The 13267-nt window shown below is 38.3% G+C and overlaps 1 protein-coding gene across 2 annotated transcripts in view; it reads left to right on the top strand.

The window, feature by feature from the left end:
- Positions 1–13267, top strand: part of NSD3 (nuclear receptor binding SET domain protein 3) — a 98274-nt gene that overhangs the window by 21378 nt on the left and 63629 nt on the right. For both annotated transcript variants that reach the window (XM_069484976.1, XM_069484977.1), the window contains one exon: positions 7625–8343. In XM_069484976.1, coding sequence (XP_069341077.1) covers positions 7669–8343 — 675 coding nt within the window. In that variant the 5' untranslated portion in view covers positions 7625–7668. The remainder of the gene's footprint in view (positions 1–7624; positions 8344–13267) is intronic.

The raw sequence follows: 13267 nt of genomic DNA, 5'->3' as shown, positions 1-13267 counted from the left end.
CTAGCTGTAAAAATTCTAATGCAGATGTATCAAGTACACTTTTGTTTTGTAGTATCATTGATTATATTTACTAGAATAGCTTTGGAAAATGAAGAATGATGTTCATGCTGATTCAGTTAACTATGACTATGACAGTTGTGTTTTCAGAGTTGCCACATTCTGAATTTCAGACCAATAGTATTAATAACAAGATTTTAAATAGATATGTTTGTATAAGATTTATGTGTGTATATATATATATAAATATATATATATATATATAAAAATATATATTTATTTTTGGTCTTTGGTTGAGTTAACCCTCCCTGAAAGTTCATTTGACTTCATGCCAGTCTCTTGGGACTTCAAACGTTGCAGGGAAGTTTAGCCTAGAACTAAAGAGAATCTCGGTGGTGTCTAAGTAAGCAGTTGGCAGTCAATTTTTACCAATGATATCACCTGAGGAGATTATAACTGCTTTTTTATTCTCATCTCCATGCAAAGACCCTCAACAGCTCCTTAAAGCATTTCATTTATATTTAATAACTCCCTTAAGTTTACATAGTTCAGTTTCAAAGATTTATTGAAGTTCTTCCTCCGAGCCTTTGAGTTGGGTTCTAAGTTGGTAATTTTATATAGGAATAAAATTACTTCCTGCTCTTAAGAAAACTCACATAAACAGATTGTTTCATGATTAATTCTAAGAGGCATGCATGGAGTGTCTTAGGAATACAGAGGAAAGTTACTCAGACTAATTTAGAGCTTAAGTGACTACTTCTTGGAAATGACTTCCTGAGCTCGAAAGATGGTTAAGAGTCAAGCAAAAAAAAAAAAAAAAAAAAAAAAGTAAAAGGGCATATTACGCATAGGAGATAATACTGTAAAGACACAGAGGAATGAACTCATAGTGCGCGTGGTCATTTCCAGTAATTCAACATTACTAGAGGATAAAAGTAACTTGAGGTTGAACAGGTCAGGTAGGTAGAGACCTTGCTTGGACGGCCTTATGTGCTCTGTCAGTCAAGGTGTTCGGATGTTTTCTGGGCAATTAAGGACATTCTGTTATATAAACAGAATACCATTATCGTACTCTTAAAAATTAATAGTTTCATTGTTTAATAGCCAGTTCATGTTTAGAATTCTCCAGTTGTCTCCAAAATATCTTTTTATTGGTGTGTATTTAAATCTAAGCCTCAGAATTCATGTATTGCATTGGGTTGTTAAATCTTGTCTCTTAATCTAGGGTAGTCTTTCTAGCTTTTGTTTGTTTGTTTACGACATTAGCTTTTTTGAAGAGCCCAGGCCAGTTGTCTGAGAGAATGTCCCACATTTTGGATTTGTCTGATCATGTCCTCATTTTAGATGCAGTTTAACCTTTAGGAAGAATACTTCAAAGGTGATGATGTGTTACTGTGTCACATCATGAGGCATGTACCGCTACTGCTAGTGCCATGTTTAGACACTTGTTTAAAATGGTGACCACCAGATATCTGCATTGTACATATTTCTGTTTGTAGTTAGTAAGCAGTCTGTGGAGTAACATTTAAACAGTCATTTCACTTGTCTCATTTTTGCTTAGAAACCCTTAGTGAGTCCCCATTTCTTAGAATGTAAGCATATAAATATGTTCCTGATACAAGCCCTTTGTTAGATGTGTTTTGCAAATATATTCTCCCTGCCTATAACTTGCCTTTTTGCTTTCTTAACTCTTTTTTTTTTTTTTTTTTTTTTTTGAGACAGGGTCTCGCTCTATTGCCTGGGCTGTAGTGCAGTGGCGTCGTCATAGCTCACTACAGCTTCAAACCCCTGGCCTCGAGCAATCCTCCTGCCTCAGCCTCCCAGAGGGCTAGGATTACAGGTGTGAGCCACTGCTCCCGGCCTTCTTAACTATTTTGAAGTCCATTTTATCAATCTTTTTCTTTCCTTTTTTGTGGTTTTTGTGTCCTATTTAAGAAATCTTTGCCTAACACAGTGTTATATTTTCTCCTATATCTTATTCCAGAAGTTGTATAGTTTTGACTTTGGCATTTAGGTTTATAAACTAATTTTAGTTATTTTTGTGTGTAATAGACTGAAGTTCACTGTTTTTCATACAGATACCCAGTCAGTTGTTCTAGCCCCATTCGTTGGAATTACTGTCCTTTCCCAGTGAATTACTTTGGCACCTTTGTGCAAGAGCAGTTGACCACATAACTATGGCTATCAACGTTATTTTAATTTTTTGTTATAAGGAGCATAACACATTTTTATAAGACAAGGGGTTAGTGGGCGAGTAAAGTTACGTTGAAAACTAATATACCCAGAAATCTGGCAGATAAATGGAGGGATGCTAGTTACAAGCCATTTGAGGGCAGGTGGTCTTTCCCTCATTTATTAATTGAACAATATTGAGTGTCCAGCGTTGAATAAGACACACATGCTCCTGGCCTCAGAGAGAGGGCAGTCAAGTGAGGGAGGGAGAGAGTAACAAGGCAATCACATTCTTGTTCAACACATGTGGTGGGAAGTGCTATAAAGGAGGAAAAGTAGGCTTAGTAAGGAGAGTGAGCAGGGGACCCTAGAAGGCCTCTCCGAGGGGTTATGGGTTTTCCAGGGAGCTGGAGCAGCGCCTGTGAACTTGGCACATTGAGAAACTGAGAAGAAGCCAGTGTGGCTCAAGTGCATGAGTGCAGGGCAGAGACGATTTGGGAGAAGGAAGCTGAGGGCTGACTGTGCAGGGGCTTGCTGGGCTTGAGCAGGAGTTTGGATTTTATTTGAGTGCCGTGAGAAGGCAGTGAAGGTTTTGGTTTTGGTGTATTTTAGTAAACTATGTAACCATCATCTAGAGCAATGAATTGAATACAACCAGAACCCCAGAAACTTCCCTTCTGACTCCCTCCAGTATATACAGCTCCCCAGCCCACAAGCAACTAGTACTGTGACAGCTGTCACCATAGGTTTAGTCTTACCTTTATCGTAGTTTTGAACCTGCATAAATAAAATTGCACTGTGTGCTGTATAAGTGGAATCATTGTGTCTGGTGGCTTTCACTCACAACGACATTTGTGAGGGTCATCTGTGGTGTTGAGCACAGCAGTAGTTTCATTTCCTTGCTGTGTTGCTGAAGGTTTTCAGGGGGACAGTTGCATGATTGGAGTTGTTTTGGAAAGGTCACTGGGTAGCACATGGAGAAGTGGATTCTGGAGAGGCTGGAGGAGAAGCACGGAGACTGGGAAGCTAACGGTGGAACAGACAAGGTGAGGTTTCGTCACAGCTTGGACTGGTGTGAGGAGCAAAAGAAACGGGAAGAAACAGACGAGTGTGAGAGAGAAAACTCAGGCAGTTTGCCGATGGAGTCGGTAGGCGTGGGAGTGAGGTGGAGAGATGTGTCTTGATTCTCAGGTTTTTGGCTTGAACAACTGATATGTAGAGGTTTTATTTATTTATTTTTGGATGGGAAAGATTGGGGGAAGGACACATTTAAGTAGAATAAAAACTAAGAGTTTGTTATTAGATATTTTAAGATATGAGAGGAGCTGTCAAATAGGCGTTTGGATTATGGGTATGGAGCATATTGGAAAAAAGTGAAAAAGTGGGAAGTCTGGATAGTTTGCAGATCGCAAGGCAGCTGCCGCGTCAGGAACACGGTATTGGATTTAGAAGATCTGAGTTTCACCGTTTTATTCAGCTTCTGTTGGCTGTGTGACAAGGCAAATCGCTTGATCTTTTTGAGCTCCATTCTTTCACATCTTTCCTTTCAGTTTGTTCATTAAATTCCATACTCATGTATTTATTGGTGGTCATTTCACAATTGTGTCTCTCATGAGATTGTTAGTTATATACGAAAAATGGGAACAATTTGTTTCATAGGATTGAACAAAGGTAATATATAAGTGAGACCACAGTTTACGGATATTTGGCCCAGTGGATGCTCAGGAAGGTTAATTGATGCACTTACAGTTTGGGTTGGTAGGAAAAAGTCAGGTTCTAGAAAACCTTGAAAGGCATGGAGGGGATTTGGCATAATACAAAGTTTTAGAGTTTCTTAATATGAGAATAGATTTATTGAAGTTTGGTTTTGGGAAGCATCATCTAACTGCTGTGCAGGAAGAAGTTAGAGGCAAGAAATATCGAGAAAATCAGTCATCACAGGTCAGGGTGTCGTGCTGAGGTCTGGTCTGGGTCTTGTCATGGGCTCAGAGATCAAGAACAAATGAGAGAGAGTTCAAAGAAGTACAGGATTTGCTCAATGACTTGTTTTATGGCTTAACAAAGAGGGAAGAATCACATGAGCCTGAGGTTTGTAGTCTGGGAAGCTAGAAGCTCGTGGAAGCAATGACAAATCCGAGATACTCGAAAGGGAAGCTGGGTTAGGGAAAGGAGAGTGCGTTCAGTTTTCAATGAATGACTTTTGTAGTAAGTTTATAGTAAGGCTGTCCTTAGGAAGTTAGTTATTCTCTGGCGGGGAATATTGTAGAAAGAACGCAGGATTAGAAATCAGAAGATTGATTCTTTTTTAGGCTTAGTCAGTAATTAGCTTTGTAGTCTCGGGAAAGTGAGCATCTCAAGTGTCCAGTGTAGTTATCTGGAAAATGAAGCTAACACACACTTTGCCCTGTCGGCCTTACAGAGTTGTTTTGAGGATCAAATAAGAATGGTACGTAAACACTCTGTGATTGCAAACCCCTAAATAATCGTAAGATGGTAATGTTACTTATTTTCTTAATTCAAACTAAAATGAAATCTTTGGAGCTAGGGCTAGAGAAGAGAAGAAAAGGGAGGACAATACCAAATTTCTGAAAAGCTTATATTTGGAACTAAATCAAAGCATTAGAAATCTGAGTCCCTGAATACATATGCCTGGAAAACCTTATAGACTATAATTTGGGAGACTAATCTGGAAGCTGATCTTCAGTTACAAGAACCAAAACAAGGTTGCATCTCGTTAGACATCAGTATCTAACTTGCCTTCAAGTTGGAAGTATGAATGAGAACTCTTGAATTCTACCTGTATAGTTGCTTCATGTGTGTTAACAGAATTTTAAAACATTTGCTTCTTAATGTCTTTTGCTGTGAGCTATATGTTTTTTCCAAGGGTTCAGTTAGGGCAATGTTTCAATTCTTAAGCTATGTATGAAGAGATGATTTCTAACAGATTGTCAGCGTTATCCGTAAGTATGATATGCTGGTCAGGAGCACAGACCCTGGAACCAGACTGGCTCTGTCAACTAATTACTAGCAATGTGCACTTGAGCGAGTCATTTACCTTCTCTGTGCCTCTATTTCCCCATCTTTAATGGGAGATAAGATCTGCCTGAAAGTTGTTGGGAGGATTAAATATAGAATTGTATGTAAAACACTTAGAATGGTGCCTGGCACATACAAAGTACTATATGTGTTAAGGGTGGCCATTGGAATAGTTGTTATTTTGACAGTGACCAAGGAATAAAGTTCATGAACAAAAGGAACAAATCCTTCTCTCGGGACTGATAGCTAAGGGAAACAGAAGTGATCTATCTAGTGGTACATGGGCTTTAGAGCCAGACATGCTTAGATCCAAATTCTAGTTCTGCCCCTTTGTTTAGTAGTTTAAATAGGCCACCTAACCCCTGTGAAGCTCGGTTTCTTTTACCTACAAACCAGAAATCACAGTACCTATCTTGCAGAGTTGTTATGACAATTAAATAACGTATAAAGTGCCTGACCCAGAGAAGATACTAAGAAAACGAGAGTGCTCTCTATCCCTCCTCCCCAGGGTAGAGCAGTACGGGCAGTTCAATTTCTTGTGTGCTCTTATTCTTTGTTTGCAATTTTAGAACTTCTAAAATTATTTCCATTTGCTAACAGAATGAACGGCTGCTATATAATTGGATACACCTTGAAAAGTGTATTGTTAGCTTTTGTTCCCCTCTTCCCTTTGTTGTGTGGGTTACTTGCTTTATTATTATGGTAAATCCTACTGGAAGGAAGATGGTAGATATTATTAATCAGTGTTTTATTAATAATTCTATTATCAACAATAGAATTGTCAGTAATAGAGTTGGCCTGGGATGTAGCCTCAGAATCCTTCAGTATTCCAGGTAGCTACAATCAGTTCATCAGAGTTGACACGGTAATGAAAACCTATTTGTCCTCCCTGATTTAGAGCTTTCTAGAAGAAATGTTTATGAGGTTATCAAAATACTATATGGACTGTCCGTTAATCCTCTGTCTTGAGATGTGCACTTGTCAAGCCTTATGGCAAGGCAGGGTGGTCTTGTAGCATTTCCTAACAGATGTATATCTATATTACAACATTATTACAGAACGTAGGCATCTTTAGCCACCTTCTAGAGAAGGTGCAATAATTGTAAAAGTACAGTGCATTAATTATAATGCAGTGATCCAACCAAGAGTGTGCATCAGAGTCAGCTGGGATGTGGTCTTAAAATACTCGCCCTCCGGGCCTCACCCAGATTTATTGAATCAGAATCATTAGGAGGTAGACCCTGACACATGCATTTTGTAAAAGTACCCCAGATGCTTCTGCTATATATACCACTTGTTAAAAACAGCTAGATACTGGCAAGAGTATAGAGAATCAGACATCCTCACACACACATTATTGGTATGAGTGTACATTGATATAGTACAGCCCGTAGAACAATTTTTCAGTATCAATATTTCAAAGCTGTCCTATACAAATACATGTATGCACAAAAATATAGTTTAAGAATGTTTTTCTCTAAACGTGTTTATAATATCAAACAGTTGTAAGCAACTAATTGATTATGAGTACACAAGTGGTTAAATACATCACATTTGTTTATCATGCAACCAGTTAAAGAATGAATATGTATGAAAATTATCTGTACGTGTAGATGTAGAACTATAACTAGGCTATATTGTTAAGTTAAAAAGGCAAGTCACAAAATAAACCCTACTTGTAAAATTTTATGCCAGTGAATAGACAAAGATGTGGAAGGAGACTCACCAGCGTGTTTGCAGTGGTTGTCTGTGGCACAGAAGAGTGGGAATGATGGAGCCCGGGTGAGAGGGGCCTTTTTACTTTTAAATACTTGATATTTAAAATATCTGCAACAAGATTTTGTTTTCATAATAACAAAAAGAACCATTGGACTAAACATGGATGATTTTAAAGGAAGCTCTTACAGCCAGGCATGATGGCTCACGCCTGTAATCCTATCACCCCGGGAGGCGGAGGTGGGAAGATCATCTGAGGCCAGGAGTTCTAGACCAGCCGGAGCAACATAGCATGACCCTGTCCCTACAAAAAAAATAAAAATTAAAAAGAAAAGGAAGCTCTTACGGAAAATAATTTATATGTGTCAGGACACTGCTGATTTTGTTTTAACCTGAGACTTGCCTAGAACTTGGGAAACAGAAAGGAATGTCAAAACTTTTTGCCTGTTTGCACAGAGGATAAAATTTTGTTGCCACGGTTGTTGTGAAAGTAATCAAGAGTTTCAAACAGATAAGCATTTAAGATAAAAAGTATTTGCCCTGTATCAGGATTATATTGGCTGTTTTAGAAAAATCTAATATCTATGCATATCTGCACATGAAAATTGGGTTCAAAACCATTTACTTTAATCCTTTATCAGTTGATTAGCATCTAGCCTATGAGGATATTAACACATTTTAATCCCCTCTTTTGTAATTTTAGGCCCGATGAGAGAAAGGGAAAGTTAAGGATGCTGGAGCAGAACAATGGATTTCTCTTTCTCTTTCATGCAAGGGATCATGGGAAACACAATTCAGCAACCACCTCAACTCATTGACTCCGCCAACATCCGCCAGGAGGATGCCTTTGATAACAACAGTGACATTGCTGAAGATGGTGGCCAGATACCGTATGAAGCTACCTTGCAGCAAGGCTTTCAGTACCCACCTACAACAGAAGATCTTCCTCCACTCACAAATGGCTACCCACCGCCAATCGGCATGTATGAAACTCAAACCAAATACCAGTCATATAATCAGTATCCCAATGGGTCAGCCAATGGCTTTGGTGCAGTTAGAAACTTTAGCCCCACTGACTATTACCATTCAGAAATTCCAAACACAAGACCACATGAAATTCTGGAAAAACCTTCCCCTCCACAGCCACCACCTCCTCCTTCGGTACCACAAACTGTGATTCCAAAGAAGACTGGCTCACCTGAAATTAAACTAAAAATAACCAAAACTATCCAGAATGGCAGGGAATTGTTTGAGTCTTCCCTTTGTGGAGACCTTTTAAATGAAGTACAGGCAAGTGAGCACACAAAGTCAAAGCATGAAAGCAGAAAAGAGAAGAGGAAAAAAAGCAACAAGCATGACTCATCGAGATCTGAAGAGCGCAAGTCACACAAAATCCCCAAATTAGAACCAGAGGAACAAAATGTAAGTTGAAACATCTTTTTGAAAAATCTTGTAATTTTTCACATTTACTGGAAGTCCAGGAGATCTTTTTCAGTTTTTATCTCTTCACATATGAATGTTTCTGGTAACTTTTTTCTTCTAATCACTAGCACGGTGCTTGGAGTATTTATTATAATAGGTGCTGAGTAAATATTTGTTCAATAAATGAATGGACATCATTAGAGCGAAGAAATATTTTTAAAATGTGACACTAAGAATCTTGCTTCTTATGTTTTTTTGTCCTAATAGCCTCAATTATTTTTATTTGTTTGTAATAAATTCCTGATTTTTCAAGATGAAGAGGAAAGGCAAAGAAAAGATGGTTAATTAGATTTGTTTTTCATTATTTTAGACCAACTTTTGCCAGTAGAGCTTAGATTTAACATTCATTACTAATATGTTTGCTACAAACTAACTTGAAGTAATGAGAGAACTTGTTTTATTAAAATCAGAGTTAGTATTCATATGTATTGATTAAAACTTCAACCAGAGTTTTTATAAAAGTTATCCTCATCAGTAACTTAAGACTCTTGCTGCTGAATTTTTTAATATCTGAGGTTTGCGTGTGAATTTGCTTAGCAATAATAGTAAGCAGGTAACAAGTCAATTCTAGCTTGAGTAAAGAGTTCATAATATGAATTGCAGATGTTTTCTAGACATTGATTTGGGAAGAAATTAATACATATTTATTTTTGTGACAGTTATCTGCTTTTATATGTGGTATGCCTGAATAAATTAATTTGTTATCTTCTGTTTCAAGAAATGTTGACTTCTTACCAACTCATCTTTTCCTTGGTAGCTGGGTTCTATTACTTCCTATAACTCAAATGTGATCTTTTTCTGGAGTAAAGATCACAATGGTTCTGGAATCTCACAAGTTCCAGTGTGACATTTCAACGTGTTTTCTCATTTTTCTGTAGTTTATTCATTTAACAAATATTGATTGACTAATGTGCTATACACTTGCTAAGAATTGAAGCGATGATGGAGAGTAAAGACGCCTGCTCTCAGGGTGCTTATATTCTAGTGCGGGGAGCCAGAAGATAAGTATGTGTACATAAGTTCAGATGGTGTTGAATACTGTGAAGAGAATCAAACTAGGCAACGAGATAAAGAGTAATCAGGGACACTTAGCTATTCTGGTATCTTAGTTCTGCATCTGTAAAATAAAGGCTTTGGAACTAGATGATTTCTGAAAGGCCTATTAGTTTCCTACGTCATTTATTAAATGCCCACCACGGAACCTAGCTCATATAGTATCTTATACTGTTCATTTTGTAAATGAATAAATGGAAGGAGAGAAATTAACTTTCTGTGCTGCAGGTACATTCACTGTAGTATACCTTACCTAGACCCTCGGTAAAAAGATACGTGATGCACTGTGGCCCTTGGGAATCCCAAAAATGCATAAAACCTGAATTTGGTTTTAGCGTATTAGTTCCTGAGAACTGTCTTGCTGGCCTGTCTTGCTTTTGCTGTATAGAATCTGGCACATAGGAGAATATCTAATTTTATTTACTCGGCTAGACTTTTTGCCTTTATTGAAAAAGTTAGTTAAAAATATATTTCAAGGCCAGGTGGGGTAGCTTACCCCTGTTGTAATCCCAGCAACATAGCTAGACCTTGTCTCTACAAGAAATAAAAAAATTAGCCGGGCATGGTGGCAAACACTTGTAATCGTAGCTGCTTGGGAGGCTGAGGCAGGAAGATCACTTGAGCCCAGGGGTTCGCGGTTACGCTGAGCTATGATCATACCACTGCACTCTAGCCTGGGTGACAGAGTGAGACCCCCTGTCTCTTATTTAAAAAAAAAAAAAAAAAATATATATATATATATATATATATGTATATCTCCTGCAATTAGAAGCAGGATAAAACAGTCTGTTTTTCATGTCTGCTTTCTGCTCAATTAGAATCTAGGGAAAAATTCATTGCAGTTATGTTTCCAGTAGTCATTCTGCAATGAGATTATAAAACCAGTTTTGTCTTCATTGAATATCTGCAGTGCCTGGCTTTTCATATCACGCAAACCTTCAGTTAACTGTTATATCCAAGGATTAAAATGTTTAGATATAATTTAAGAGTTTTAGTTCATTTTCTTATTAAATCATGCTGAGCAAAATTTAATAGTTGATTATTTAGGATCTTATAGCTTGGGGTAAAGGAAAATATCAATATTGTCCAAAGGTAGAGCTGTAGAAAGTGGCACTGATTGCACTGAATATTAGGAGGACCAGTGCCTGAAAGCTGAGTCTTGGTGGGAAATCCAGGTGTTTTTCTTGTCCTCTCTCCCTGTCCCCTTCTTCCTCCCTCCCTCCCTCCTTCCCTTCTCCCTTCCTTCAAAGAAGCAGAGTGAAGAGCTAAGTTCTTGTTAATTGAATTTTGATTAATTGAAATTTTATCACACATGGGGGCAGTTGTAAGCTTGAGAAATAGGTGCCATACAAGTTGTACTCCATTCTGCCAAAGAGAACTTCAAGGCCAGAGCTCCCAAGGCTCTTGCTTATCTTTAGCGTCATGCTTTTTTCCTAACCTGAGCAGGTGACTAAAGATGCACACCTGTTTTGTAACCTTACATGTTTTTAAATTAGATTTCCTTAACTAGAACAGCATCCCCACTGCTTCCTTCAGGACAGTTGTTTTAAGTGTTTTAATATTTGATACCTTTGTGCCTCCTGATTGTCCCTAGGGGTCCCAGCCCTTGGTGTTTAGCCTCCTAGAGGACTGAGACTTCAAAGGGAAGCAAAAGAGACTGCTGCCTCCACTGGACAGCTCCCCTCCCCCAGATGCCTCAGGGAAGCACAACGAAGGCTGTATCCCCGGAGAAAAAGTCTGAAATAATTGTCCCCAAGCTGGTTTGCGTTCATATCAATTTTTTTCTTTTCTTTTTGTTCCTTAAAAGCCCACTCATAGGTTCTTTTTTGAACAAACAAAATCCCATCTAAAATAATAGACTATAAGATTTCACCTACTATTTTTTTCTTAGTACTTGATTTGTAAGTATTTCCTTCCAGTTCTGAGCTGTTTGGCCTTCTAAAGAGTTGTTATTTGGAACAACCTAAGTATATCTTCTCAACAATGAAAATGTGTCCAAACATCTAGGCAGCAGGAGACCTGAGATCACTACTGAAATTGTATATTTTTAAAATCTGCTTTCGCTGTTTTTCCTCCCACCAAATTAGAAACATGTGGAAATGTTTCTGCATTTCTTCCTCTTTGGCAGGTGTAATGCTTCAGGCATGTGAGTGTGGGCCCTATTCAAACATTCGTTGCTCTTCCATCAGCACTCAGTGGGCTCAGCCACCAAGGCAGAGTCTCATTAACTCTTAGCTTGCCATTGCCCCTGTAAAAAGCCAAGTGGCTAAATTAGTCCCATTGACACCAAGTTAGGAGGTTTGGTTCTCTAGCCACAGAGTATTGGGCATTAAAATTCTTAGAAACTGTTCACATGCGAAATATTCTTTCCGTATGCATTTTTTATTTTTGAAGGTTACAAACTTAAGCAGTTACTTAGAAAGTAAAAAAAAAAAATGCAGTTTATTGCCTCTAAAGTTTTCTTTCCAACTTTAATGTTGACATTAGTTTTTGGAGTTTTCTTAGGGATATGATTTTAGTTAATGTTTTTGAAATTTATTTAGGTAATATTAAGAGTTTGAAATTCTGCAGATTTGATGATTATTATTAATCTTAATGAATTTCTTGGTTGTTTTGTTTGTTTTTCTTCTTTTTTTTGGAGACTGAATCTCGCTCTGTCGCCCAGGCTGGAGTGCAGAGGCATCATCATAGCTCACAGCAACCTCAAACTCCTGGGCTCAAGTGATCCTCCTGCCTCGGCCTCCTGAGTAGCTGGGACTACAGGCACATGCCACCACGCCCGCCTAATTTTTTCTATTTTTAGTAGAAACAGGGTCTTGCTCTTGCTCAGGCTGGTCTAGAACTCCTGAGCTCACAGTCCTCCCAGAGTGCCAGGATTACAGGCGGTGAGCCACTGCACCCAGCCAAATCTCTTGGGGTTTTTTTTTTTTTTTTTGAGACAGAGTCTCACTGTGTTGCCCAGGCTAGAGTGAGTGCCGTGGCGTCAGCCTAGCTCACAGCAACCTCAAACTCCTGAGCTCAAGGGATCCTCCTGCCTCAGCCTCCCGAGTAGCTGGGACTACAGGCATGCACTACCATGCCCGGCTAATTTTTTCTCTATATATATATATTTTTTAGCTGTCCATATAATTTCTTTCTATTTTTAGTAGAGATGGGGTCTCGCTCTTGCTCAGGCTGGTCTCGAACTCCTGAGCTCAAACGATCCGCCCACCTCGGCCTCCCAGAGTGCTAGGATTACAGGCGTGAGCCACTGTGCCCGGCCATCTCTTGGGTTTTAATGAAAGTGCTAGAACAAATTCTACAAAGAAATATTTAGGATAATATAATTTATTTTAGCCACTCTCCTAACATAATTTTTTCCTGTTTTATTAATAAAAACTTACTGTGATTCTTTCCTAGAGAATAGGTCTTTCCATGTGGAATGAGTTAAAAATGTAAAAATGTGGTGTAAACCCATAAAATCATAAATTTATAATTAAGATGAATTGAACATTAAGGAAAGCTAACTTATTTTCTCTTTTTCTTTGATGCTTCTCTTCCTAACAAAGCAACACTATTAGTATCAAAAAAGGGGTGCCTACTGTTCCTACTTAATTTCAATGTTTTAAACTTGTTTCTAGCCTTTGAACAGAAGGAAAATGGATTTTATACCCAGAACTATTTTATCTGTTGGCATTTTCTGAGTCCTTTTTTTTAATTAATTAATTTTTTATTTATTTATTTTTTTGAAACAGAGTCTCACTCTGTTGTCCAGGCTGGAGCACAGTGGCCTCATCACAGCTCACTGCAACCTCAAAATCCTGGGATCTAG

The sequence above is a fragment of the Eulemur rufifrons genome, chromosome 12 (genome assembly GCF_041146395.1).
Source record: "Eulemur rufifrons isolate Redbay chromosome 12, OSU_ERuf_1, whole genome shotgun sequence".
Classification (NCBI taxonomy): domain Eukaryota; kingdom Metazoa; phylum Chordata; class Mammalia; order Primates; family Lemuridae; genus Eulemur; species Eulemur rufifrons.
The sequence above is the reverse complement of the archived record's forward strand: the minus strand, read 5'-3'. Positions and strand labels throughout refer to the sequence as shown.